This window comes from Ochlerotatus camptorhynchus, unplaced genomic scaffold, assembly GCF_037179485.1.
Source record: "Ochlerotatus camptorhynchus isolate MF236.1 unplaced genomic scaffold, CSIRO-AGI_Acam_v1.1 ptg000443l, whole genome shotgun sequence".
Lineage (NCBI taxonomy): Eukaryota > Metazoa > Arthropoda > Insecta > Diptera > Culicidae > Ochlerotatus > Ochlerotatus camptorhynchus.
In genome coordinates this window covers 6,105,920-6,129,893 of record NW_027040929.1, presented here as the reverse complement: position 1 = coordinate 6,129,893, position 23,974 = coordinate 6,105,920, and the positions used below count along the sequence as shown (strand labels likewise).

The following is a 23,974-nucleotide window of genomic DNA, read 5'->3' as shown; positions in this document are numbered from 1 at the left end:
TAACGTTTATAAGGTATATGTTACTAGTGAAAAGTGACTCATGTATGAGCTGAGCGTTTTAAGTTATCAGGGCCCCCTGTATATCAGCAGTGGTTTTTCTGTTTTGAAATACGCAAAATAACTTAGTGTTGCTTATTCATCCCTTGGCGTTAGACTCAATGTGGATTTTATTCAGTTCATATTCCTGATTTGGACCGACAACATGAAGATCATTAATTGGATCCAGTTAGGAATAGTTTACTCGCCTTTCATGGCAACAGTGATGGGTTCGATTTGTTCCAAGCAAGCAATGTGAGTATCTGTTTTGATGGAAAGATGATCTCTACTGAATCAAAGCTTTTAATTTCAGTGAAAGAAATTGGAGAGATTGGTCCGCAGAATGGCCGTGTAGGAATGGAGTCTGTACGATAACAAATCAATGCAAGTGTTTGAATGGTCGATTCACTTGCAACCCAGTTTGTGACACCCGTTTCATTCTTGTGCAAAATGGAGAATGTACTGAGCCAAACATTTTAAAATGCAACCCGGGTTTCAAGCTAGCAGAAACATACGACTCAAAACTAACCTGCGTTGCCCCGGAGCTATGTCAATGTAAAACGGCTAAATTTCTGGTAGATAATTGGATCTCAATTGCCATCGTGATCGGGGCAATCACCACCATTGTGGTCATAACTGCAGTTTTGTATCGGCTATTCAAGAAAGGCGTTGCAGATTCATTTGAGTGCAAATGTAATAACATTTTTAAAATCCAATCATGTTCCAGATGATTGCATTAATCTTTTCGAATTCCAGATATCCCCTCAGAGGAACAAAACTCATTCGACGATAACATCCACTACTCAAAGGATCCAACTAGTGGTAAGCACAACGACCTCGGCAAGATACGTTTTTCACGAGTCATCTTACAAAACGTATTTGACCGTGCTGAGGAAAATGCAGAGACAAGCGCTATCTATGATACCATTAGGCCATCCGAGTTAGGCTGCGAGGAAGTATTGTATGAAAACTGTCGAAGCGTAATCTATGACTAAAACAATCTTATAATTTGGAAAATATACATGAGTCATACATTTAAAAACAATGTTGTCTACTGCTGCTAAAAGCTAAGTTTATGAAACACACAACCGCACCCGAAGACCGTCGGCTAAAGTTGATAAGCGAAGTAAGACTTGTGACAGTCCTAGACGACCGAACGACTCTGTTTAAGTTCTCTTATTCTTCTTCTGTTCGTATTACGTCACTAATTTTGCATTCCTTCGCTCCTCTCCGAAAATGAGCTCATTATCACACTTGCATAGAGTTTGTTTCGATTTGATCCATTCAGAACAAGCAGCACGTGCACACATAAAACTTAACCCCCATGAAGGCAGAAAGCATGGAATGTGATAAAAGAGTGATTTAGATTTTCTGTAGTTGCGGTGCCTGCATTTCATTGATGCACCATTTCCAGTTCTCAGACTCCCAATAGTGCATATCGGAGCGTTCGACGATGATACTCGTTTGGGTTTGGCTGGTCATCTTTGAGCCTGTGGCTTCGCAGTTCTGTGAAACAAAACACTTGTAAATATAGGAAATTGGACAACTTTGATTCGATCGTGTGTAATTGTGATGCATTTCTCATTCAGAAAACCTTACACCAAGTCGGTGTCCGTGACGGGCACAAAGTATGTTACAGCGGAGTACAATTGCTTCGGTCGGAAGCAGATGCAAGTTCGAGTGGATTACTTGACCAATGATTGTTTTGTAAGTGTGCATATTTTCTGATTAATAACCGGTGGGGCTTACTTTTCCCGAAAAAATAATAGTAATAAGACGAGCAGGAACCGCTACCCAAGCAGGAGAAAATAATGTTTTAATTTTAAATTCAGGTATGAAAATAGCATAACTGGCAACCTAAATATGGTTTTAACGAGTCTGATATAACCCGAGCAGGAGAAAATAACTTATCAATACCTAATTCTGACCTGATACCAAAATTTAGTGTTGATTAGCCTGACATAAGAGGGAACATACCAATGAATAATGCCAAAAAATTGCATGCAAAATACTTCGTACAAACTAAACGTTGATATTTAGATATCAAAAGAATACCTGTGTGGTCTTCTTCATCTTCTCTTATTCGCATATCAACATATGAGCTTTTTGCGTGCTCTCATCTTAGTGTTCTAAATGCACTTCCACAGCTTTCGATGCCTGTACTATTTTTTGCATTGATATAATTGTGTGGCAAGTACAATCATACCCATTATACTATGCTCAGGGAAGTTGAGAAATTTTCCAACCTGAAAAATTCCTGAACCGGGCCGGAAATCGAACCCAGCCGGTTACTTTGTCGCTGTGCCTTTACCGACTGAGCTAAGGGAGGCTCCACCTGTGTGGTATTGCATATGCATAATTTGGTATTTGAATGGTATTGTGAGAACATTGTTTTGGTATTAATTTTAGGTATGTTACCTCTTATGTCAGGCTCATCCATACCATTTTGAAATATGGATATATTTGTTCCTGCTCTTGAAGCAATAAATTATTAAAAATAATATATAAAAATGATCTAATTATTATACTTTAGTGTCTACAATAATTTAGTTATTATAATAACTGGCGGATAATAAACGTTTTTTTACAATCCAATGACTCTTTTAAAATGGCTTTATTATTTTGGAATTTATTTTATATATTACAAAATATTTCGATAACTGAATAATGTAAAAAAAATATACCACAAGCATACCAAAATACGGTACCATACTGAAAAATGATATACATATAAAGAGAGAGAGAGAGAGAAAGCTTAGTCATTTCCATTTAATTCCACTACCTTATTTGCTTATCCTTGACAGATACGCGTATTTCGTCTACAATGTGCAGACTTCTTCAGTATTTTGTACTAATACTCTCTCTCTCTTTATACAGGTATTCCACAAAAACGCCCTCATTCATCATTTTGTCGCGTCCAAAAGCTACTTTCTTTTCCGGTTAGGGAGAGTCTTTCGCTTACTAGGTCAGACACTGTTTTTTGATTCTAGCAGCTACTTTTTTCTCCGGTTAAGGAGAGAAGTTTTCACTTCTGGGCCACAAGTTCTATCGTATTTAAAAAAGATACGAATCTGGAGTAACCTACGAACTTAATTTTATTCCAAAATTTTGTACGAAGTGATCTTACGTCTACGTGTTGCATTGCTTCTCGACATTTGAAGCTTATTGCATATTGCATATTAGCTTATTGCGTGCTCTCAACTTAGTGTTCTAGATGCACTTCCACAGTTATTAATTGAGAGCTCCATTTAATTCTCGGGACATCTCTGATCTATTGATTGAATTAAAAAAAAGTCTTAATATGTTTTTTTTTTAAGATTTCGTGCGTTTTGTGAACGCATATTCATTATTTTGCATAAGAAAACGGGAACGGGGTGTTTCTGTGGTGATAAAAAGGATTTTCCTACACAGATTACAGTTTTCTGTACCAAGCACTGAAATTATCAGACGGTACCTCTATTTATGCTTTTAGATTAGCTATGAAAGTCCCTCCTACTTGGAAAATTATGCTATAGAACGGTTTATACAACCCCAGTTTTTTTTTGCATAATTCTTCAGCTAGGAGGGACTTGCAATGCAAATCTCTTAGCATAAATAGAGGTACCGTCGAGTTTTTTTTTTCAGTGATGTCTATACATTACCTCCCGTCCTACCTGAGCTTTCATGTTGCCGATGACGATTTTGATGTCCCGTTGCGAACAGCCGTCGTACACCTGCTCCAGCTGCGCATAGAACGCTCCTTTCTCGTCGTCGGGTCTCCCTTCGTGTGGGCAGTGAAGAAACGGCCCTTAAACCTCAACTTGCACATCCTCGCGTTGATCGGCTGCCAACCAATCATGCGCCTCTTACCCAGCACTACAAAGCCGGTTCCCGGCTCGTTGGTGGTTCCACAGCTCTGGTAGAAAGTAGTCGCTCGATGCCCACTTTTCCATACCTTTTGTACCGTCCAGCAAAGTTCCTGCAGTGCTACTACTTCGAAGTTGCGTGGTTGAAGTTCTTCATAGATTAACCTTTCGCAACCCGGGAAGCTGAGCGATTTGCAGTTCCATGTTTCGAGTTTCCAATCGTAGTCCTTATTTCGTCACGTAGGTCTGTGCCGATTGTTCCGATCCGTATTTCTTCTCTGTTTAGAGTCCTACGCTGGCACTAGGACGGTGATCAGCCGCTCCTAACATGGAGAACTGACGCCGTTTTGAGCCGCACCTCCATGGAGAACAGACGCTCGGGTTTGGTGAAGCATTTTCTCTATCACCGTACTATGGTTACCGCGCCAGTGTTCGCGTCGCACCTCTTCACTTTGCTATTGCCGGACTGGCAACATTGCCCATACTACGCCATCCAGCTGTGTCCATGTTTCAGCTGGTAGACTTTTGTTATCATATGACTCGGGGAAACGTGAAGTAGGAACTTGTGAGGACCTGGACTAGATATTCCGTTCTTTCCAGGTTCTCAACTCACCATTTTGTAGCCCAAAACCCCCTGGGAATGTTTTATTTATTTATTGTATGTTATCAACAGGTTAGTTTGGTGTCACAATGATAAAAAGTTATCTTAAAACTAACAAAAATTGTCCTCTAAGAGTTTCTCGTGACATGTCATAATCAAAAAACTGAGGAGACTAGGTTGAACGTCCGTTGGGGGGTGATTAGCCTGAAATTCGCCGCATAGTTAGTTCTCCTGGGTGGGATCCTGAGAAGAGAGTTGCCTCGAAGCACACGATAGCGAGTTTGAACATTAGTGTTGCCAATCAGGGCAGGACAAACCATACGGTCAGTTTAATATTAGCGATGACAAGTGCCTTAACCACCATAACTTCGTCCACTTGAGAGATAGAAAATTGACGTCTTCGACAAAGTTTCTTAAAGTGACTTTATCTAAAATGTTTTAATAGATGTTCATCAACTTCAACAAGACATAAAAAAGTTATATTTTTTATCTTAGTGTATACCCCTCTTAATAAAAATTTTTCAGCTCTTAATTAAAGTACTCCATAGATGCAGCCACATTTTCAAGACATCAAAATGGTACACTCAATAGTTTCGTCGCAAATAGCCATGTCCCACTATTTTTGATTCCATCCCACTGTGTGTCGTGTTTGGAAGGTGTCCAGCTGGAGCATGAGGCATCGGCTCTCGTAGCTCGGTAGATTAAAGGGATCCCTCCAAGGCAATTTTCGGAGAGCGTATCTGATAAAACACCGCTGTACCGACTCGATTCGTTCAACCCCATTTTGGAAATGAGGGTTCCAGACTGGAGAAGCATATTCCAATGTCGTTCGTACCAGGGAGCAATATAGTAATTTCAAGTAGTATACATCTTAGAACTCTTTTGCTACACGAAAAATGAAGCCAAGGTTTCGTGAGGCTTTCGTGACTACATACGCAAAATGCGGTTTGAACGTGAGTTTTTCGTCAAGAATCACTCCTAAATCCTTAACCTGGTTTTCCCTCTGCATTAAAGGGTGATACGGTCAAAATTTGGTCAATATCAACTTGACGTATTTCTTTCAATTTTGCATTTAAAAAACCTGAACACCCCTCATTTTGAAGGTGTGTATGTGTGTAGAATGTTGCTCCTATTTTGATTTTGGAATTCACTCTTCAGTTGTCAAAATGCCGTCCAAGCAAGAAGAGCAGCGTATCAAAATTTTGCTCGCGCATCGCGAAAATCCGAGCTACTCGCACGCAAAGTTGGCAAAATCGCTAAAAGTTGCCAAATCAACCGTTACAAATGTAATTAAAGTGTTTGGGGAACGTTTGTCGACAGCCAGGAAGTCTGGATCGGGGGGAAATCGAAAACCGGAAGCCGCTGAGACGACAAAGAGAGTTGCCGGTAGTTTCAAGCGAAACCCTAACCTCTCTTTCCGAGATGCCGCAAATAAGCTGGGTGTATCGTCTACAACCGTGCATCGAGCCAAAAAACGAGCCGGACTATCGACTTACAAGAAGGTAGTGACTCCAAATCGCGATGATAAACAAAATACGACGGCCAAAGCGCGATCCCGGTGGCTGTACACGACGATGCTGACGAAGTTTGACTGCGTGGTAATGGACGACGAAACCTACGTCAAAGCCGACTACAAGCAGCTTCCGGGACAGGAGTTTTATACGGCAAAAGGAAGGGGAAAGGTAGCAGATGTTTTCAAGCACATGAAACTGTCAAAGTTTGCAAAGAAATATCTGGTTTGGCAAGCCATTTGTACCTGTGGCTTGAAAAGCAGCATTTTCATAGCTTCCGGGACTGTCAACAAAGAAATTTACGTGAAAGAGTGTTTGAATAAACGTCTGCTGCCTTTCCTGAAGAAACAGGGTTGTTCCGTACTGTTTTGGCCGGATTTGGCATCTTGCCATTACGGTAAAAAGGCCATGGAGTGGTACGCCGCCAACAACGTGCAGGTGGTTCCCAAGGACAAGAACCCTCCCAACACGCCAGAGCTCCGCCCAATTGAGAAATACTGGGCTATTGTCAAGCGGAACCTTGAAGAAGACCAAAAAAACTGCTAAGGGCGAGCAGCAGTTCAAGGCAAACTGGCTTTCTGCGGCGAAGAAGGTGGACAAGGTGGCTGTACAAAATCTGATGGCAGGGGTCAAGCGTAAGGCCCGGTTTTCGGATTTGGAAAAGCGGAAGCCCAACTGAATATTTTTCCTGAATTTTATACTAATTGAACTTGAAAAAGAAATTTAATTTGATTTTAAAAAAAAACGATTTCACCGATTTACACGCGTTTTCCCTTGACCAAATTTTGACCGTATCACCCTTTAAGTGCCTATCAAAAAATAGCCGAAGTTTAACTGGGTCGTCTTTCTCGAAAAAATGACTATATGATTAAAGAGTATGTTACGTTTACTGTGAAGGCAAAATGTAAAGCTAAATTTAGCACACTACGCGCAGTGATCGCGCACGGGCTGGACCCTTTTTTACGTTGTGTTTACGGAGAACTATATAAATTAAAACACGACCGTTGGATTTGCCGTCCTGCCATGGCGAAGGCATACGAACTGTATTGGCAAATCAAAGTTGGCACTCGTGGAGAATAGAAGAACTATGAAAGTGATGATGGTTTCAAAATTTTCCACGGGGAAGTATACGAGTGCAATCTTAAAATGCTTTTATTTTGAAAATGGAGCATTTTATTTAAATCTGGTTACTGCTACAGTGGTAGAAAAGCGGAAGTCTATGTTTACACCTAAAAATCTGAAAAGAAATTATGTTTTCTGTATTATATGTCTATTGAGTAGTCCTGAAGTTTTCTACTAACGTAGCACTAACCAGATTTAAATAAAATGCTCCATTCACAAAATAATAGCATTTTAAGATTGCACTCGTATACTTCCCCGTGGAAAATTTTGAAACCATCATCACTTTCATAGTTCTTCTATTCTCCACGAGAGCCAACTTTGATTTGCCAATATTTATTTGTCAAATACAATACAAAACAGTACACAACAGAAAGAGACACTTGTGATTACTACTGTAGCGACATCTGTGTGAGGATAGATGTACCCCTTGAGATAGTAGGGTAGTTGCGCATGTAGTAGACGTTTGCACAAACACGCAGTATAGCAACAAGACCATTATAGCAAAAAGTGCGAACCCCTTCGTTGCTTGAAAAAAGATGCTCGCTAGTTATTAATTTGCTCACCGCTCGTGCTTGACAAAAGTGACAAGGCGATTTCCGCTTCGACGCGAGCGAAGAGGAGAAGGAAAAAGCAGGTACACTGAATACGCGGTTCCATTAGGAAGGTGAATCGAATTTTGTCTCCGGTAAAACGTGTGGGATTTCTGCTTCTAACCGGTGTGGTGTAGTGCGGTCTGGTGCGTGTCCGCGGGAAATCGGTCCCTGAAAAGGAGCTCGGCCAACGTCCTATTGTGCGGTCCACGTAGATCGGAGAGATCGGAGCGGGTTAGCGGCAATTCGCCCGAACAAAACCACATCGCGTGGCAAGCCCAATAAGAGTTGGAAAAACGTTCTCGAGCGGCGACAGAAGGAGTGGATGAACGCTCTCACGGATCTGCATTCTTCGAAGTACCCCAGCAAATCACGAACGTGGGCACGGAAATTTGATCCGCGTCAGTCGTCCCGTCGAGAGTAAATTTATAATCCATTTGCGCAAATGAACACACAACAACAAAGCTCGTTGTACTCACAGGGCCTCACTGCGGATTCAGCCCTGTTAACCGGAAGATTGTCCGGGATCGCCACGAGGTTGTTCGAAACATCCGTCCAACGGGTAGAAGCTCCTTCCACACGAGCACCAGGAAAGCAACGAGACCCCGTCAAGGGTAAGTTTTCCAAGGTTGGCAAAAAAACACCGATGACTAAAACTTGTCACACATACAGGGTCTTGTTACGGAGCTGATTGACAGCCGTCGCTGACGAAAACGAGCCAGGGAAGACCTCACAGTTCGGCGGACGCGGTCGCAGCGTCGGGACACCGGTGGTCTGATCCGGGAAGTCTGCCGATGACCGAACATAGTCGTCGTCGTCATCAGCGGTGGGAGTCAGCGACTCACATTCCAGAGCGAGATCCACCAGTCGCGGTGAAAAGCGTAGCGGATACCGGTTGCGAATCAAGATTGAAGTGCTAGAGAACCCTGATCCGCTAAGAGTTCGAGAATCGACGGGATGTCGGTACCACCACCTGGCAGGACTGTCACGACGGGTCGGTGCGCGGCAGAAGCTCTTCGGCAAAATAAGTCGTCAAGATGGCGGCCTAGGCAGCATGTCAGTCAGCAAAAAACGGCGGTGAGCACGTTCCTAATTGTTAAATCACTATATATATACATATAATCAGCCAGTAGATCGAATCAGATCTTTAGGCTAGGAGCAGGGTCTGCATTAAGAAATGTTGGGGAGAAATATACTTGTTAAGCAATGAAATTTTGATTTTTTGTGGTGTTATTTTGGTGTTTGCTGACAGAAATTCTCCCTGTGTATTTACGCTCTGCCAGCGCTACCGGGAATCTTGCAACAAGTATGCAATCCATCTCACACCACCTTTGAATTGTCTCCAGGTCATCTTGCAGCTCCATAGCATCTTGTAACGATTTCACGTGCATGTAGATTTTGAGATCGTTGAAATACAACAGGAAGATCAGTGACCCAAGATGGCTACCTTGAGGGATACAAAACTGGCTATTCGTCACCAATTTTGGATCTGATGCTTCTGCCACAGAGATACGATCGGAACCAATGCAGTAGGGAACCACCGATGCCAAGCCTTTCCAACTTTGCCTCAGCAATATCGTGGTTGATTCTGTCGAATACCGCCGAAAAATCGATATATGGATCATTCTAGCTCAAGAGGGTACACCACCTGTGTTCTGTCTCCAATTTGAGTCAAATTTGGCCAAAACACTTATTTTGGAATTCTGAACAAACACTTTTTTGATTGTGCTCTAAAGTGCCTAGATCCTTTTGGGATACAACCCTGGATTTTCGAGATTTTATTAAAATTTCAACTTTCAGAAGAGATTACTCCACAACCAAATAAGCTATTCGTGATCATAGAACGTCAATATGAAGGTTTTTTTTAAATGAAAAATTCTTATAGATGTACCCACATTTTGTTTTTAACTATAGTAAACAGGCTGATTACCGGCAGGTATTCAAATTGTCAAAAAATGGCATATTTTCACCATGGGCAGGATTGTTTATTTCCTAATATTTTGGGTTCAAATTTTCACCACACTTTGGAAAACTCATCTACTTGATGTGTTTACAAGGGCAAATGATTTGGACCAATAGTTTTTTTTAAATATGACCAGATGAGTGAGAGGTAGTTTTGAGCTTTTCTGGTGGAAAATCAATACTATTTATTTATTTTTTTATTTTCTTGAATTCCTTCACGCTGATGGCGCAATAATATTTTTATGTTATTTTCAAAAGTTCTGGGCAGGATTCTCATTCTATGAAATCAAAACTACCTCATTTATTTACTTCTGTCCATAATTTAATTATGGTCCTAAAAGTGAAAAATACGGACGGATCTAGGCACTTTAGAGCAAAATCAAAAAAGACTTTTGTTCAGAATTTCAAAATAAGCGTTTTGGCCAAGTTTGGCTCAAATCGGTGATATCGACCACAATTTTTTTTTAAATTCTGTACCTACTTGAGCTGGAATGACCCATATATGACGTCAGTTTGCGATCCAACTGTAAACCCATCCTTGATGAACGACGTGATTGACAGGAGATTCGTGGTCGTTGAACGCTTTGGCATAAATCCATGCTGATCTTCGTTAATGTATTGCTTCACGTAGAAATAGATTGGTCCAGGACCACCAATTCGAACAATGTGCAAGCCGCACACAACGTTGAAATTCCACGATAATTGTCAGCATTTCGGCGGTATTTCTTATACATGACGAAGCAGAGCGAACAGAAGCCACTACTGTTTTTCAGTGAATGTATTTTACATTCACTGAAAAACAGTAACAAGTTCTGCCCGCTCTAGTTCGTGATGCATAAGAGATACGGATACGGATGCAGAATGCTGTTAATGAAAAAAAGTTAGAGGCAAATGAATGTAAATGAATGTATGAAATGAATGCAAATGATTTTCCATACCTGTTTGTAACTTCTTTCATTGAACTGTGTGCAAATGTCTTTACACGGCCATCCAAACAGAAAGTCCATGAAGAGAATCGATCAATTGGTCCTTTTGAATAGTTGAGCGAGAATTTCATCAGCTTTATGATTTGATTATGAATACCATGATCTTGGTGGTCAATTCTGAAAGTGTTCAGTCAATTGATGAATTTACGTTACGGTCGACCGGCAGATGGAAATGATGTGAAAATGATAATGACTTTTTGCTATCTGTCAAATCGTAATCGTATTTTAGTACACCATCACTTTTATGGTTTTGGAATTCAAACCTAGGTGTCGCCTGCACTGGTGCAGTTTCGCGTAAATTCATCAATTAGGATTGGCAACCAGCACCAGACGCTTACTCACGTTTTGCATTTTGGTCGAAAACTGACATTCAAGTGATAAAGATTTTTGGAAAATGCTTTCGGATACAATACATTTATTAGCGGCTTAGACCATTTTTCAAATCCAAGATCTTTATTTTTCTATTTTTTCAGTATCAAGAAAATCGGTCAAATAGAATTCAGAGAAAATTTACAAAGTACACACTTAGTTTTTTTCTACCGAGCTCGGCTGTGCAAATCTCGGCAAAAATAGTTTCACATTTCATTTGTTTGCTGCGATTCAGCTAAGCATTATCCGAGACTCAGCAATCAAATGTCACTTTTGCTGAGATCTCAGTGAAACTTTTCTTGCCGAGATTTGCACAGCCGATCTCGTTTTTCTACCGTGTAGTGTGTAGTTCTAAGAAGAACTACCATAGAGGTAACTCTAAGACTAGAAGGTCCCGAAGAATCGAGCTCAACTTTTAGGCTCAGCTCTGGTACTATCTTCGGTCCCAAGCTAATCGTTTCACCCCTCGAAACATAGGAAAATCCACTAACCCCTCATTTTATCTGTCAAACTTTTATAGCGAATCAAAACAAACATAGTGTAGTACTAGAATTTTAACTAGAATAGGGTACGTAATCGATTTGCTTGGGACCAATAGGCTAGTCAAGTAGTGAGCCAATTTAAAATCGTTGGTTTCGTATTTAACTAACTTTGTAGCTACAATTGTAGCTGGTTAATGTTTAAAGTTCAAAATTTGTACTAATAGTTGCTGTTCTACGATGTTGGTCAATTTTGGAGAGTCTCTTGTGTACATTTCAGAAAAAACTAACGTTTTTGATAAGCTTTCAAATAAACATAAGTTAAAAATCTTAAAACATGTCCTGTTTGTAAATTGAATTATTGAAAAATATGTAATAGGCCATTTTCTTTTGAATAGGTGTGAGTTAACATGGCCGACTTTCCCTTAGTGATATTTTTTGCAAAGTTTCATGAAATTTGGAGAGGGAAAAATAAAATCGTTTCGTCAGTTGGCGTGAAACTGCTCCAAGAGCAAGGGCATTCTGAGGTAACTTCAAACGGATCTCTGAAGAGATTTCAAATTCATGTGTGGGATGTTGGTAATTTCATTTCTTAAATACATATAAATTCCAACTAGATTCATTAATTTTTTTCCCTTCAGATTTTCCTTCTCTTTAGAATTGCCTTGTAAATCTATTCAGTATCCTTTCTGAAAGTTCTCTTGAGTTGTCTTCAGCATTTGCAAAGTGTTCTGTCAACCACGGAATTCAAAACGAATTATCTCATATTTTTTTTTGGAGTTCTCCTAAGAACTCCATTAAAACTCACAAGAGTCATTTTAGAATATTTAGAGAGTTAAGTTATATTTTTTAAAGAGGTTTTCAGCCTTGCACTGATTCATTTATTTCGTCTTAGGCATTCTGCTATATTTAGAATTTTCTTGGATCTATTCAAGAGATTTCTCCTCTGAAGTCCTTTGGAATGTGCTTTGAAATTCTTTTAATTTCCTGAATGACCTTTGGCCTTCTCCTTGTATATCAGTTGCAACTTGAATTATTATTATCAGAATTTGTTTGGAGCTGCTCTCAAAATTTGATTCACTTGGAATTCTTCAAGCGATTCCCAAGAATTCCTGTCCTATGAACACCTATGAAATTCTTCTCGGATTTTTTTTCCTCAGATACTTACCTTACTAATCAAGCTAAGGCCTTGTTGTCCTCTGCTGTCCGAAGAAGTCGTCTCCACTCAACTCGATCCATGGCCACACTTTGCCAGTCTCATAGTCTGCGAAGGGTCCGCAGGTCGCCTTCTACTTGGTCGATCCACCTGCGCGCCTCTTCTTCTTGTTCCTGTTGGGTCGCTTTATAGAACCATTTTCACTGGGTCGTCGTGCGGCATTCTTACGACGTGTCCAGCTCACCGTAGTCGCTCAATTTTTGCAATGTGGACGATGGATGGTTCTACCAGCAGCTGGTGAAATTCGTGGTTTATTCGCCTCCTCCACGTTCCGTCATCCATCTGCACTCCACCGTAGATGGTACGCAACACCAAGGGCGCGTTGGTCCTCCACGAGCATAGTCCAGGTCTCGTGGCCGTAGAGGACCACCGGTCTAATCAGCGTCTTATAGACAGTCAACTTCGTGCGGCGGCGAATTTTATTCGACCGGAGCGTCTTCCGGAGTCCAAAGTAGGCACGATTCCCTGCCTTAATGCGTCTTTGAAATTCTCTGCTGGTATCATTTTCGGCGGTCACCAGTGAGCCCAAATACACGAACTCATTGACCACCTCGATTTCGTCACCGTCAATCTGAACTCGGGGTGGGAGGCTAACATTGTCTTGCCTAGAACCTCCTTTCATGTATTTTGTCTTTGATGCGTTGATGGCAAGTCCAATCCGTCTAGCTTCAGCCTTCAGTCTGATGTACGTTTCCGCCATCGTCTCAAAGTTCCGTGCCATAATTTCAATGTCATCGACAAAGCCAAGAAGCTGGATGGACTTCCTGAAGATCGTGCCACTCTTGTCTATACCAGCTCTTCTGATCACACCTTCTAATGCGATGTTGAATAGCAGACACGAAAGCCTTGCCGTAACCCCCTTCGAGATTCAAAGGGACTCGAGAGTGTCCCCGATACTCGAACAACGCACATCACTCGATCCATCGTTTATCCGGAAATCCGTACTCGTGCATAATCTGCCATAGCTGATCTCGATCGATTGTGTCGTATGTGGATTTGAAATCGATGAACAAATTATGTGTGGACATGTTGTATTCACGGCATTTCTGCAGAACCTGCCGAATGCATCCATAAATCCCGCCGGGTATTGCCCCACGAACTCTCTTGCAAATGGTGACAGGCGGCGGCATAGAATTTGGGAGAGTACCTTGTAGCCGGCACTCAGCAGTGTGATCGCGCGGTAGTTGCAGCAATCCAACTTGTCGCCCATTTTGTAGATTGGGCATACGACACCTTCCATCCACTCCTCCGGTAATATCTCCTCCTCCCAAATCTTAACAATTACCCAGTGCAGCGCTCTAGCCAGTGCTTCACCACCGTATTTTAATAGCTCACTTGGTAGTTGATCTACACCAGTTGCTTTGTTGTTCTTCAGCCAACCGATCTCCTACTCAACTTCTTGAAAATCGGGGGCCGGTAGCCTGTCGTCTTCTGCGCGTGCTCCAAGGTCTGTTGCCATGCCACCTTCGTTTTCAGCTGCTTGACCGTTGAGGTGCTCGTCATAGTACTGCTTCCACCTCTCAATCACCTCACACTCGTTCGTTAGAAGGTTACCGTCCAAGTCCTTGCACATATCGGCTTGCGGCACGTAGCCTTTGCGCGAACTATTTAGCTTCTCGTAGAACTTCCGTGTGTCGTTTACGCGGTACAGATTTTCCATCGCCTCGCGATCTCGGTCTTCCTGCTGACGCTTCTTCCTTCGGAAAACCGAGTTTTGTCTGTTCCGCGCTTGTCTGTATCGCTCCACATTCAATCTCGTGCGGTGTTGCAGTATTCTCGCCCGTGCTGCATTCTTCTCCTCTACTAACAGTTTGCATTCGCCGTCAAACCAGTCATTTCTTCGGTCCGGGATTGCAGTACCTAGTGCCGCTGCAGCAGTACTACCTATGGCTGAACGGATGTCCCTCCAGCCATCTTCAAGAGAAGCTGCGCCAAGCTGCTCTTCCGTGGGTAGTGCAACTTCCAGCTGCTGTGCGTAGTCCTGAGCAACTCCGGTGTCCCGTAGTTGCTCAATGTTGGGTCGCGGCGTTCGATTTCGACGGGTGTTTTGCACCGTCGAGAGTTTTGAGCGCATGCATACTGCAACTAGGTAGTGGTCCGAATCTATGTTCGCACTGCGGTACGTGCGGACGTTGATAATGTCGGAGAAGAATTTCTCGTCGATTAGAACGTGATCGATTTGCTTTTCTGTGTGTTGGTCAGGTGATCTCCAGGTGGCTTTGTGGATATCCTTGCGGGGGAAAAAGGTACTTCGAACTACCATACCCCGAGAGGCTGCAAAGTTCACGCATCGTTGGCCGTTGTCGTTCGATACGGCATGCAGGCTGTTTGGCCCGATTGCCGGTCTATACATTGCCTCCCGTCCTACCTGAGCGTTCATGTCGCCGATGACGATTTTGACGTCCCGTTTGCGAACAGCCGTCGTACACCTGCTCCAGCTGCGCATAGAACGCTTCTTTCTCGTCGTCGGGTCTCCCTTCGTGTGGGCAGTGCACGTTGATGATGCTGTAGTTGAAGAAACGGCCCTTAATCCTCAACTTGCACATCCTCGCGTTGATCGGCTGTTGGCGCATCTTACCCAGCAATTCCTCAAATATCAGTTAGAAATCTCTCTGAAGCTCCGTTCGAATTTTCCTCAGAATCCCCTTAAAATGCTACTAGCAGTTCTATCATTTCTTTTCAGAGCTATTTTGTTAATATCATCTGAATCATATTTGACCGGATTTCTTTTCAGAATGCTTCAAAGTCATTCCCCAGAAATTGTCAAAATTTTGCCTTTAAATTGTCAGAATATTCGTTAGATTAAGTATTCCCGAAATTCTTTTAGGTGTCTCTAGATTTTTTTTGTTTTATACAGCCAACTGGGAAATTTAAGATTCTATTACAGCTTTACATGAAAAATATGCATAATTTGCTATGTTTTGCGACATGATCAGATTCTGTAATGTGGTCGCCGGAAGGTTTTAAACTGATTTTGTAATGTTTATGTTATCTTATTTTTCGAACATAGTTTGATTCCCCAAATGCATGTTGTATGAGGAAAAAGGTCAAAGGACAAAAAGCCGAAGGACACAAGGTCAAAGGCCAAAAGGTCGAAGGATCAAAAGGTCCAATGGACAAAAAGTCGAAGGGTCAAAATGTCGAAGGGACAAAAGGTTGAATGGATAAAAGGTCAAATCGATCTTACAGGGTCAACAGGTCGAATAGACAAAAGGTCAAAATGAACTTAGAGGGAGAAAAGGTCAATTGGACAAAAGATCGAAACTTACAAAAAGTCGAAGTGGATAAAAATTCAAAAAACCAGCATCGAAATTAAAAATTTCGGTCAGAGTTTCAAAGAACTTAAAAAAAAAATACTCCAAAAGAACGGCTAATGATTTAAAGAAGGAATATAATCTAGAGAATGGCCGTTATTTGTCTCTTAAATTGCTGTGACACGTACAGTATCTATTTGTTATCTTAACTTTTCATAGAATTGAAAAAAAAAAAAATATTTGAGTGGAATGGTCAAAAATTGGTCGACTAAAATTCAGCGAATAGTTTATTTAAAAAAACTTGAATACCCCTCATTTTGTTCTACGGATTTCTACGGATTTTTTTTAGTCGAAGGTGATATTTTTTTTTACAGTTCCAAGGTGTTATTTTACGTTAAATGATAAATCGATGAAAGAACTTTTGAAAAACTACTAGGGACAGCCCTCTGGGGTTGTACGCAATGGTGACGCCGGACAACGTGGTCTAATGTAATAAATGTTATTTGTCAACTGCAGCAGGACTTGTGTTTTGTGTAGGAATAGGAATTTGAGCGGGGTTCTCTCTGTTTATACTCTTTAGTATGACTATGATTGCCCTGAAAAGAAGCTTTTGATACAAATTTTAGATGGGACATTCTCAGAAATTTAACTCTTTTCGAAAATCTTGGAGGCCCTCAAAAGGGCCAATGGTAGTACAGGCATGAATACCATGATACTGTTGCACCTGTAGTTTTTGGCATACTTTCACTGATTGCTTCCCGGGGATCCTTGTTAAGCCATAGCAAGATGTGCGCGTGAGGACTTTAACGGTGCTGAAATTCAATCGTGTCAACCAGCTTGATGAAGTACACACAGCACGTGACTGGATCATCATTGACCAGAGTTGCTCTTTGTAGTGCAGTCAATTCCTAGATTGGATCTGTTAAGTCATTGCCATTGTGTCCTACTGACAATCGATGTAGGAGATTCAACAAATGGGGCCACTTCATCTCATTTGCACTGAGTGTGAGAAACATCGTAGTTCGTGCTCGTCATATATTAATGACAGAAGAACCCTGTTTTGCGCGGGAGCGATCTCCAGGCATTTGTCCTCATTCCAAAGGAGCGTTTCCTGTTGCCCAAGCAGCAATTTTGTCTCATTATCCACGGCAATGGTTTCCAGCTCAATTTGAGGATCCACTGCAGGGGTTTCAAGACCATCTTTGGCGATCTGATCAATTGTGATCCCGTAGCGGTGGTACAGTGGTTTTCGTAATCTAATAAGAAAGCCACGCTTTAACCGGACAAGTACGACGACTTATGGATTACGTGCTTTTTGATGAACACGTTGAAGGCCTGATCGTCATCGAGCTGACAAGGAAGAGAGCGTCGTCTCTCTTACAAAACGCAAACGGTTGAACAACATTCGAGCAAAAAGAAAATTATCAAATAACTATCATATGACATATGTGATTTCGTTCTAATTCCTCAATTTGGTGTAAATTCAACCATTTCTGATCTGACAATAATAGCTAGGACATCGTTGCTTGCTATTTTCAGAATGCACACAAGCACAACATTAGCAGCTCTTATTATGAGAAAAACTAAAATACATACATCCGTGACGGCCTTCGGCGACAATGTCGTATGACAGAGCCTGTCGTATGACATTTTAGTTTTGTACTGTAATTTGAAAGCTTGTTTTGCAAGTGTCGAAAGCAAAGGCAGTCGATTATCACAGAGAATGTGTCGACTGCGGTGACCGCTTACAAGACTGGTCTCGACACGACTTTTATTCGCCTTCACACGGTACCGTCGAAAACATTTCTCTTCAAGCAAAGATTGACAGTATATTATGGGAACTTTCGGCGGAGTGAAGAGAAGAGTGATTTCACGCACAGTTTGACGTTTGCTTACGGGATATTTCATAGGAGGGAAGAGCTACAGAGTCGTCGTCAACGCCAAATTATTCTATCCAAAAGCGGATAAGTGAGCAAGAATACGGTTGACAAGTTGCAGCGGTTTATTTTACTTTATGCTTCTTTCCTTTCAGAATCAGATGATACTCTAGATTGTAAAATCCGATTCTGAAGGGAGACGTACACTGAAGAAAAAAATCCGTAGAAACTGTACCGAATTCCATAGATTTTGCCAACGGATCCGTATTTCTGCAAAAATTTGTAAAATCCGTAGATCTACGGAGATTTTCGTAGATCTGGCATCTCTGGTACGGAATGTTGTCTGTATTTTGTTTTTGCCATTTTCCATTCAATTGTAAAAATGGCGTCGAAGCAAGTGGAACAGCGTATGAAAATTTTGCTCGCGCATAAGCGAAATCCAAATTATTCCCACGCAGATTGATTGCGTTATAATGAACGATGAAATATTCGTCAAGGCGGACCTCAAGCAGGTCCTAGGTTAAGAGTTTACACGGATACTGGAAAAGGAATGGTTCAATATATGTTTAAGCAGAAAAGGTTGTCAAAGCTCCCAAAAAAATACTTGCTTTGGCAGGCGATTTGCACCTGTGGACTGAAAAGCTAAATTTTCGTGACAACTGGCATTGCCATCCAAACTATTTATAAAAAGGAATGTTTGCAAACACGATTGTTGCCTTTTTTGAAGAATCTCAGTTGTTCAGTACCTTTTTTGTGGACAGGAAATATATACGCGTCTTTCCACAACGAAGGCAATTTAGATTTCTTCAACGATAATCGAAATATATGTTGGTTAGTGATGATATACAACGTTTGAGAAACACGAATAGGATGCCATCCGGCCCAGTTATTTTCTATGATTTCAGCTTATTCGCAGTGGCAAGAATGTCTTCGACAGAAATTGCATTAACATCGACTGAGTTGCATTAACGCATCGATCGGAAATTGGCACGCTACTGGAGGCGGCTTCAATTTGTTGAGGTAGTAGGACGTCAGTGCAAAAAGTATCGGCGAACTTTTCAGAAATTGAACCAGCCACTTTTCCGTTTCGAGAAATTGTGGATGATAGACTGTTATCCGTTCGGTGTTCATTTACATGTTTCCTGATCGCCTTAGTTGTTTTGTTTATATTTCTACCATTTTATGAATGCAGTATGGGTCTTCATATTTTTCCATATATTTATACTAAAATTAAAAGTAAACTTACCACAGCGACAAATCATAATGTGGGCTAACCTTAAGCTTTTGATCGTTTTTTTTTTTTTTCAGGCAACCAACTGATGGGTATAGAAAAAGGGTTCTACTTGCAGTTTCATTTCAAAATGTTGTTACTTAAAGATAATTTTGTCGAATCAAAAAAATTAAAAATGTCAAACCGAACAATGGCTCCTGGCAAGTTGTACCAGATTATCCTGTTGGGCTAGCATTAATACTTTCGTGTCCATTGTTTTAAGGCAACAGTAGGATAAAGGAAGCTGCATAATATTAATCGAAAACAAGATATTTCATTTCTTTTGAAGAATGCGTATTGAACTGTGGCAATGATTTGAGAAGAAAAGTTGCTAAATTGGATTCAAGGGCCACATTGTACACAAAGTACACAGTAAAGAGAGCAAAGAAACAGTCTCTCAGTCTTTATCTAACCAAGCTTATTTTAAAACATGATTCATCAAGGGTCCTCTGATCGTGTTACGCATAAATTTACATTTTTGGTACATCGCTATCGCGAAACCATTTCTATAGTAGAATGTTTGTTGTTTTATCAATATAAATTTATTCATAAACATGTATGTGGAGACAGCATGCGTCATATTTTTCATAGTTTGATATAAATTAAAATATAACTTGTATAAATGGAGTTATTTTCGATTAAAGATCTCATGGTGATGCTTACAAGTTGAATCGACCCAATCCATTCCGTTTAAGTCGTTTCAAGTCTGGCTTGTCCAGTGAAAATCACCACCATCATATCACATGTACAGTTTATCACACACCGAGAGAGAAATCGCACATCTGTCGTCCAAGATTCAGTCCTAATCGTACAGTAGAGTGCTCAACATGAAGCTGCTAAGTTCTGTTCGCTCGATATTGCTATCGCTATCGTTTCTGCAAGCGGCATTATGCCAGCTTTGCTGGGAGGATGTTAAGTACGATACTACAGTTGTATATTCCTAGCAAGTTTTCCTAACTGTGTTTTACAATTCAGAAATCCAGTGTCAAAATATTACACCACGAGTGAAAACAAGTTCGTTCAATGCACGTACAGTTGCAATTGGAACAGCCAACGAAAGACAATCACAACCACCTGCACACAGAATTACTGCTATGTAACCTCAACCTTTGTCTCTATGTGTGGCTCCTGTTACTAAGCTCTCTATCATTAAAAAAAAATCTTTCAGCTCGACTACGAGGTGACCAGGAAGCAGGTGTGCTGCGATGGCTATCATAAGGTGGACAGCGATTGCATTCCCGTATGTAAGGATGGCTGCGAAAATGGACAATGTACGGGGCCGGATACTTGCACCTGCAATGACGGATACCTCATGGTCAATGGACGGTGTGTGGCTCAGTGTAAAAATTGCAACAATGGGAATTGCGTTGCGCCGAATCAATGTATCTGCATGGCAGGATTCGTTGCGAACAATGCTGGGCTGTGTGTTCCCAAGTGCAGGGACGACTGCGTGAATGGGATATGCAACGAGCAGAATCAGTGCATTTGTCGCGATGGATATTTCTTCAATGAAAAGTTGCTTGAGCTTGGAATCAGGAACAATACAGTGTGTACGGCTAAATGTGATCGTCCGTGCCAAAATGGGATCTGCGCCGGACGAAATCGGTGCGAGTGTTTTTTCGGGTATGAACTGACGAAATATGATGAATTTACATGCACTCCGATGTGCGATCCCAGTTGGGTAGATTGTTCCAACGGATTGTGTACGGCACCGAATAAGTGTGTTTGCAATCCAGGTTTCAAGATCGACAGAGACCAATGTGTTCCGGAGTGTGATCCGGGTTGCGTAAATGCGAACTGCAGTAATCCGAACGAGTGTATCTGCTGGCATGGCTACCGGAAATCGAATGAATCACACATCTGTACTCCATTGTGTGATCAGCCTTGTGAAAATGGCGCCTGTGTGGGTGTGAATCAGTGCAGTTGTCTCAATGGCTACCAGCGAGTTAACAACAGTCACTGTGAGCCGGTCTGTGACTCACGATATATCAACGTACAAAACGGAAGCTGCATAGCACCAAATGTTCTGCACTGTAACGAGGGGTTCATGCTGCAGCAGCGGGATGATTACAAACTCGCTTGCGAATTGAAGTGCAATCCTGTATGTATTAATGCTACTTGTTCAGCTGATGGCAGTTGTAAATGTAACCCTGGATACCAACAGATAGCAGGAAGCTCACACGAATGTGGACCGATTTGCGATCCGCCGTGTAAGAATGGTCACTGCGTAGCCCCGAATTCATGTGAATGTGGGTATGGTTATCGTAAAACTGTAGACACTCCAGAAACCTGCTCTTTTTACTGCAATCCGGAAGTGGTAGACTGCTTACTAGGCGTATGCACAGACGTCGATACCTGCGATTGTCCGGATGGATTTGAACTGACTGAAGACGATGACCACATTCTACGGTGTACTCCACAGTGCGATCCACCGTGTGTCAACGGACACTGTGCCGATACGAATGACTGTGAATGTTTTTTGGGGTACATTCGGACCAATGCGACGTTTTGTGAGCCACGCTGTGATCATCCTTGCTCCAATGGATTGTGCTACAAGCCTAACGTATGTAGTTGCGAAAAGGGATTTATCAAAGTTTCTGATTTTATTTGTGAACCATACTGTGATCCAATCGCTGTAAATTGCACCCATGGAAACTGCATTGGTCCAAACGATTGCTCATGCAATGAGGGATATCAGCTATTGGAACAGGATGGGCTCCTCCAATGTATTCCAGTGTGTGAGGATCTACCACCGAATGGTGTATGCGTTGCACCCGGAGAGATACAATGCCCGGATGGACACGAGTTGAGAGATAATGTAACATGTGGTCCCGTGTGTGAACACGATTGCGGTGAAGGAATTTGCGTGGCCGTAAACACTTGCCAATGCCATCCGGGCTATGCAGTGATCGAAGATCCATGGTGTGTGCCGATGTGCGAACACAATTGTACCATCGATCAAGGAGTTTGCATAGGACTACTGTGTCAATGCGCAGAAGGGTACGGTAACCTCGAGAGTCCTTACTTCTGCTCACCGGTATGCGAGGGTTGCAGAAATGGGAGATGCTTTTCTCCCGATGAATGCGAGTGTTTCGATGGATTTGTGATGTCGAATGTGACGTTAAATTGCGAACCCATTTGTACCAACTGTAGCGAAGGGTGTTGTCTCGCTCCGGAAGTTTGTCAGTGCGAGGAAGCTGATAAAATATCGGAAACCACCTCCGAAACCAACTGGACGATAGTAGCTTGCATAGTCGGAGGTATCTTAACCATCGCATCCGCAACTGTAGTATACATGTACTTTATCAAGAAGAGGATCAAGCATTCGTACAGGTGCAAATGTAAGTATTCCAATCCTGTGGGTAATCGACACTGCAAAGTTGACATTTTATTGCTAATTTCAGATGATCCGACCGCCGAGCAAGCATCCATCGGTTCCGAAACACACATTGCTTCATGCTCTTAGGCACCTAATGGATGGCTGAAAGCCTTTCCATTATCATGCGAACTTAAAACCGGGAAATTCAATCACGAGTGAACGAACATCCGCTAATAGTTACCATATTAAATTCTCATTAGTGACATCGTTTATTAAAACTGTTATTGCTTATAATGCCCCAATGAGTTTAAACTGAAAAGCTTTTTCCAGAAAACACACACACACATACAAACATTTAATCATAATGCGGTGCCGTGGCATCAATCAACCATCCAATTAATGACATTATGCCGCCCGAGTGACTCATCTCGACCTCCGTTCTTTATCAGCCCGCTCAGCCATCCTGGGCCTCATAGTTTATAATCCCATTTGAGGTGGAAATGAAAATTCATTAACGAAACCCATCAGCCGGAAGGGGCCAAATCGTGTCGAGGTGGTTGTGGGACTAATGTGGTCTGAGTGGCTTTCCCGGATGACTGGTAGAGCCCGAAAAGAGCTAGAGGTTTTTCTCGGAGATATGGTTTCGGCTTTGGATATTGTTGAAACAATCTGCTGAGGGTAATGATGATGTTTTTCTGCTATTTTTTTCCTTTGATTTGTTTCCATCGATCTTGTTTTCCATACTGAGTACCTTTTGGGGTGAGAGACAATCACGCTTACCACTACACCACCAGCGCTGCTAGTCACAGCGAAAAAATTGTTCTCTTGGATTAGTGATAAGGCACTTACTCTGTACTAGTTTTAAATTTATTTATTAGTCGAATAACGAATCCTCCACGAATGCATTCCCGGATTCTTAATGCAATCCTCTTCCATGAGACTTTGAACGCTACCGTGCTTTCCGCTGTACAATTGGATATTATTGGAGTTGTCGTAAATTGTCAACGTTGGCCGTCTTCGATGATCAGTGAAGCATTCCAGGAATGCTTCCCTGTGGTGAGATGAACGACAAGCTTGATTGCTTTGGTAACGAGGCACAGGAGACACGGATATAACAACATTAGAGTGTTTCATCTTTATATGAAAAAATAAAAGTGAAAGCCTGTAATTTGAAACGCTAACCCCTGGAATGGTAGTTTAGAACAGCGTTGCCAGATTGTTTTAAAGCTTATCGGTATCGAAGGACTTAAAAAATCGGTATGTATCGGTATTTACTATTTAATTAATCTTATATGTTTGCCGTTCTTGGAAGCAAACATTTTAACAATGGTGACGACTGGGACTTGAGGACTCAGTCTTAAAACACTCTTTAATTTTTTAATTTAATTTTTTAAATTATCGTTGTCCTCAAATGGTGATCGAAATTGTTGCCAAGTAGTTTTTTCAATTAAATATCATTAAAATATGGAAAATCAGCCCCAACAACGACTAACCTATTGACAATAACGACAAACAACATTTTCCTTTGAAAAAAGCT

The 23,974-nt window shown here is 41.6% G+C and overlaps 1 protein-coding gene across 1 annotated transcript; it reads left to right on the top strand.

Moving 5' to 3' along the window:
• The first annotated feature begins 1,489 nt into the window (after positions 1-1,489).
• On the top strand, positions 1,490-22,733 carry LOC135711796 (tenascin-like). The gene is made up of 4 exons (XM_065234753.1): positions 1,490-1,560; positions 1,626-1,743; positions 20,287-22,459; positions 22,523-22,733. The coding sequence occupies exons 1-4, from the start codon at positions 1,490-1,492 to the stop codon at positions 22,582-22,584; spliced, it is 2,424 nt and encodes an 807-aa protein (XP_065090825.1). The 3' UTR covers positions 22,585-22,733.
• Positions 22,734-23,974: the final 1,241 nt, after the last annotated feature.